The sequence below is a fragment of the Lindgomyces ingoldianus genome, assembly GCF_010093535.1.
Source record: "Lindgomyces ingoldianus strain ATCC 200398 unplaced genomic scaffold BDR25scaffold_41, whole genome shotgun sequence".
NCBI classification, from domain to species: Eukaryota; Fungi; Ascomycota; class Dothideomycetes; order Pleosporales; family Lindgomycetaceae; genus Lindgomyces; species Lindgomyces ingoldianus.
In genome coordinates this window covers 692,533-697,479 of record NW_022985202.1, presented here as the reverse complement: position 1 = coordinate 697,479, position 4,947 = coordinate 692,533, and the positions used below count along the sequence as shown (strand labels likewise).

General features: G+C 31.4%; 1 protein-coding gene across 1 annotated transcript; it reads right to left on the bottom strand.

Moving 5' to 3' along the window:
- Nucleotides 1–319: 319 nt before the first annotated feature.
- BDR25DRAFT_361040 (uncharacterized protein) lies at nucleotides 320–703 on the bottom strand (the record flags this gene model as incomplete). Its single annotated transcript, XM_033696347.1, has 3 exons — nucleotides 320–412; nucleotides 470–537; nucleotides 601–703. The coding sequence occupies 3 exons, from the start codon at nucleotides 701–703 to the stop codon at nucleotides 320–322; spliced, it is 264 nt and encodes an 87-aa protein (XP_033541974.1).
- Nucleotides 704–4,947: the final 4,244 nt, after the last annotated feature.

Below are 4,947 nucleotides of genomic sequence, written 5' to 3'. Positions count from 1 at the left end.
GTTACATATTTTTTTTTATTTACTTTATTATAGCTACTATTTTGTCTTAGGTTTTTTTAAGTGCTATAAGCACTATAGCTAATAAGTCTTTTTTTTATCTTACTTTTACACTTTTTTTAGGTATACTTGTTTCTTTATTATGTTTTATTCTTAGTTAGCCTTAAGTGTAGGTTAATTATAGAGCTTTAGGGGCCTTTTAGTTAACATTAATTACTTTATTTATTTTACTTTTATTACTTAAGTTTTCTTATTATCTTTTTATATTCTCTGCCTTAGTTGCCTTGCGCGTCCTAACATGTGTTTAGGTTAATTGCCGCCCCTAACGCGTGTCCTTTACCTCTAATTCTATCAATTTACAACTCCCCTGGGTCCCGCGCAGTCGTCTCGTCCTCCGGTACTTATCCCCGGTTCTCTAGGAGAGAGGTAGGGGGGGGGGTTTAGGGTTAGGTACCGGTACTTATCTTGCAACCCCCTCAGTCGCCGCAGCTCCGGTCTTCCTCAATTCGCTAAAAGTTCGCCAGAGCTTTTTCTCAAATTCTCAGCTCTCCAAATTGCAGCATGTTGCAAGCTGGTCGCGCATAGGGCAAGTGCGCAAGGGACTCGGATCAGCAAAACAAAAAGCCGAGCAACACGAGTAGAGCAGAAAAAGGATCAATAAATCAATACAATCAATCATCATCCCATACATCATATCCGAACCCATTATTCATCTCAGGAAGCCTAGAAACAGGGCTTTAATCTAACAAGTGCGTTAATTACTTAGTGTTATGTAAAAGACATTATAGATAGCTACAGCATGTTATAAGAAAAGTTTTAAGTCTTATTTAAAAGCCTAAAAAGTAAGCTATATCTAACATTCTTTAGAAGATTTAATCTAGTGTTATTGTTAAGGCATTATGTAGATAGGTAGAGTGTGGTAGGGGCTTGGCAAAAGTGGCCGGCTAACCTGTGTAGCCAGCCAACCTGTTAGGTACGTTAGTAGTTAACATAAAAACACTACTTTTTTTTAAGCTTCTTAGCAAATAGAACAGGTAAGGCGTATAATATGTTACTATAAGTAATAACACCTTACTAGAGGTAGTTGTTAAGGTAGAACTTTATAAGCTTTAGCTGCTTAAGCAACATACTAGATAGTAGGCTTAACATTAGCGTGTTCTTAGTAGTTAGCTTAATATAGTAGTTAACACTATTATAGTGTAGCAGCAGCTTGTCTAAATTCTTTTTTAAAAAATAAGCTAAAGTTACACTAGTGTAGCCTAATAAGAGCAGCTTTTTTTTAATTAACTAATAAAGCCTTTTTTTAAGGTCTAATAAGTTTATTAAAGCTTACTTATTTTTATAATCCTAAATAAGCTTATCTACCTTATAGACACTAATATAGCTAAGTATAGTGTCCTTTTATTAAGTATATATTATAAAGGTAGCAGCTTCTACTATATTATTCTTAAGGCCTACCTTAGTAAGGTCTTTATGCAAAATAAGTAGTAAGTAGTGTAGTTACTTAACTAACTCTAGCGCCTACTATAAGTTACTCTTTTATCTTCCTAAGGTTCTCTTGCTAGGTAGTGCGCTAGGTTAAGCGTAAGAGGAGCTTATAAGTGCGCTGTAGAATAGCTACATTTATTTACTTATTATATTAGTTAGTGTTAGCTTAGTGTGTAAAGTTAATCTTTAATAAGGTCTTTTATATTAAAATAATAATATTATGTTAATAGTTAATCTATGCGCTATTAAGCTACTATAGCTTCTTCTTATAGTTAACCTAGACGTCTGCATCCTCTAGAAGCTTGCAGCTAACTATAAGGTTATAGCAGCTAGTATTACAGAAGACAAAGTAGGTATAGAGGCAGTAGCTGTTAATTACTAAGTTAGCTTAGATATACTTATCTACTTAACTATTTAGTTAGCTATTATAGCCTACTAAAAGTATTACTTTTATGTAGTAAATTAGCGCCTTAAGTCCTTTCTTAATTATACGCAGGTGCTTAAGGTAGACTAGGGTGTAGCTGCTTACTTCTATATCTATAAGCGCGTTTAGCTTAATAGCTAGTCTGCTAGCTAAAATGCAGCAGGGCAGAATAAATTATCTTCTATTAAATAGCTAATTTTATACACTAAAAGCTCTTATAAATTACTTTAAAAAGAAGACTTTCTTTAGAGTAATACTTTTTCTAACTTATAGTTTAAGAACAAGTTTTTGTTAGCTGCATTATAAAAGACTTTATTATTTATATTAACTAGTTGTTTAATAGCTTTTTAATTAGCAGGCTTATTTATATAGTTATGTCACGATTATGCACGAGTAAGGTTATAGAGCTTCGCGGAGGTCTAGTTTAATTACTACGTGAGGTATCATAGTAGGTATAAGACGTTGTGTGAGGAACAGAAAGGTTTAGAAGGAAATTAGTAATTAAATACTTAGCTTAGAAGTCTAAGCACTTTAGGTATAAATTAAGCCTGTTCTAGGTTTAGTTAGTGTTAAAGTAGTTTATACTTAAGTTTATGTCTATGTTATGTTGTGTTTATGTTAGACGTGCACTAATAATACTCTAGTACATGTCTAATACAGTTATGTCTAGGATCTAGGGAGGATACTGTGACAGTACCCCCCCTCTTATTAGGAAGGGAATCCTTTACATTAGTAGTTCTAGCATTAGGTTGTTTTTGTTAGGGTATAGGTTTAGTTTAGATAGGTATTAAGCGTAGAATTAGGTTACTGCAGAGTTCTTTTATAGGGCTTTTGTAAGTTCTTACAACAGTTTGTTGTATCTAGTCTATTTTATAAAGTATTTATAGATATGTTTTTTTTTATTAAACTAGATCTATTTAACGTCTTCTATAACATATTTTAGTTTGTTGTTTATAATAATAGGTTTAGGTAGTAGGTTTAGCTGTCTAGGTAGATAGTTAGATTTAGAGGCTGCTTAGCGCAGCAATAATACATAGAACACAGGGTGTATCTTTATGCTGTTAGGTAGAATTAATTAGTAAGTGTGTAATAAAACTATATAAGCTACTATAAAGAGGCTAAAGTTTTTCTAATTAAGTTTTTTTAATTATTAGTTTATTTAGATATTTCTAGTGTCTAGCTAGACCTTCTTACTAGCTGCATACATAGGGGCAGAGGTTTAGAATTAGTTTACGTACTCTTGTTAAAAAGCTTAAGCTTATGTAAGCTTTTTATAAACATATTTAGATATATTTTAGATCTTATTAATAAGTCTATTTATGTCTATTACTTATACAAATTAATAAGTTAGTTAGGGGGTATTTATAGGTAGTTTAAATTTTATTTAGGGGTAGTATCTATAGTTTGCTAAGAATAAAGATACTTATATTAATTTAAATATTATATTATTAGCTTTAAACTGTGCTATAGCTAACTATTTTACCTAGTTGTCCTACTAGTAGTTTATGTACACTTATAGGACTTATTTTATTATAGTGTTTGTGTTCTTAGTCTAGCTGTTAGTCTCTAGGTAAAAAGCTGTAGATAAATAAAGGATAATTTAAAGCTGTTTACAGAGTTTGTCTTAAAAAGCTAAGACAAACTGCGTACCTCTGTCTAATATAATTATGTTAGGCAGGCTATAGTAAACTTATACATATTAGTAGAATAACTAGGCTATATTAGAGGCAGTTATAGAGGAACATAGTATTAAGTGTTAATACTTAGTTAAGTAATTAATAACTACTATAATATTTATATACTCTTTAAATAGAGGTAGGTTTATAATAAAATTAATTAATATATCTGTAAGGCCAAGATGGTGCTTACGTGCGACGGGTATATATACTATTCTGTACGCAATAATTAACTGTTGGTTGATTATTCGCACCTTTTTAGTTGTATTAGCGTAGTGGTATAGAGCTCTGTCCTTACAATATCTTTCTAAGCTTATTTAAAGATTAAAAGTAGTTTAAGTAGGCTATTATACCTTTCTTAAGAGGCCTTTACTTTACAGTAAGTATAGCAACATAATACATATTAGCGTACAGTATAGAACATGCAGGGCTAGTAGTACTCTCTCTGTAGTAGGTTAAGAGTCTTTCCTCTGCCTAGGTGTCCTTTAACAGGCAAGTTATGTATAATTTAGAGTAGTTTAATTCTTAGTTTGTTAGAATTAGAGATTATAAGTTAGTTATAGTAATATAGCTTACTATTTTAGTTTTTATAGTTAGCTAGTGTTACCTTCTTTAACTAACTAGCGCTGTTTTAGAGCAGGTTTAAGTGTCACAGTATCCTCTCTAGATCCCAGACATAACTGTATTAGACGCGTACTAGAGTATTATTAGTGCACGTCTAACATAAACATAACACAACACAGATATAAACTTAAGCACAAACTGCCTTAACACTAACTAAACCTAGAACAGGCTTAATTTATACTTAAAGCGCTTAGACTTTTAAGCTAAGTATTTAATTACTAATTTTCTCTTAAACTTTCCTGTTCCTTACATAACATCTTGTACCTACTATAATACCTTACGTAGTAATTAAACTAGACCTCTATAAAGCTCTATAACCTTACTTATGCATAATTATAACATTACATTATGTTAAAACTTTAGCTAAGAATAGCCTCTAAATCTAATCTAATAAGCTTAGTACTTATATAACTCTAAGCTATTAAAGTAAGCTAAAAAGCCTTCTAAAAAGCGCTTACTTTATAAAAAAGCTGCTATGTTACAAGCTTTAAAGCTTTTTAAAAAGACTTTAAAAAACAGCTTTATATTATTAAGCAGTCTGTTTCTGCCTTAACTTCTGTTATAGTAGTAGGAACTAAGAACTTACTAGCCTTAAAGCTTACCTAGAAGTCTAGAGATAGCTTAACTTCCTTCTACCTAATGCTGCCTATAACCTATAACCTCTTTAACTTAGTAATAAAATCTAACTAACTCTCTAATCCCCTGCTAGTTAATAGAAAATAGAAAGACCTACCTTCC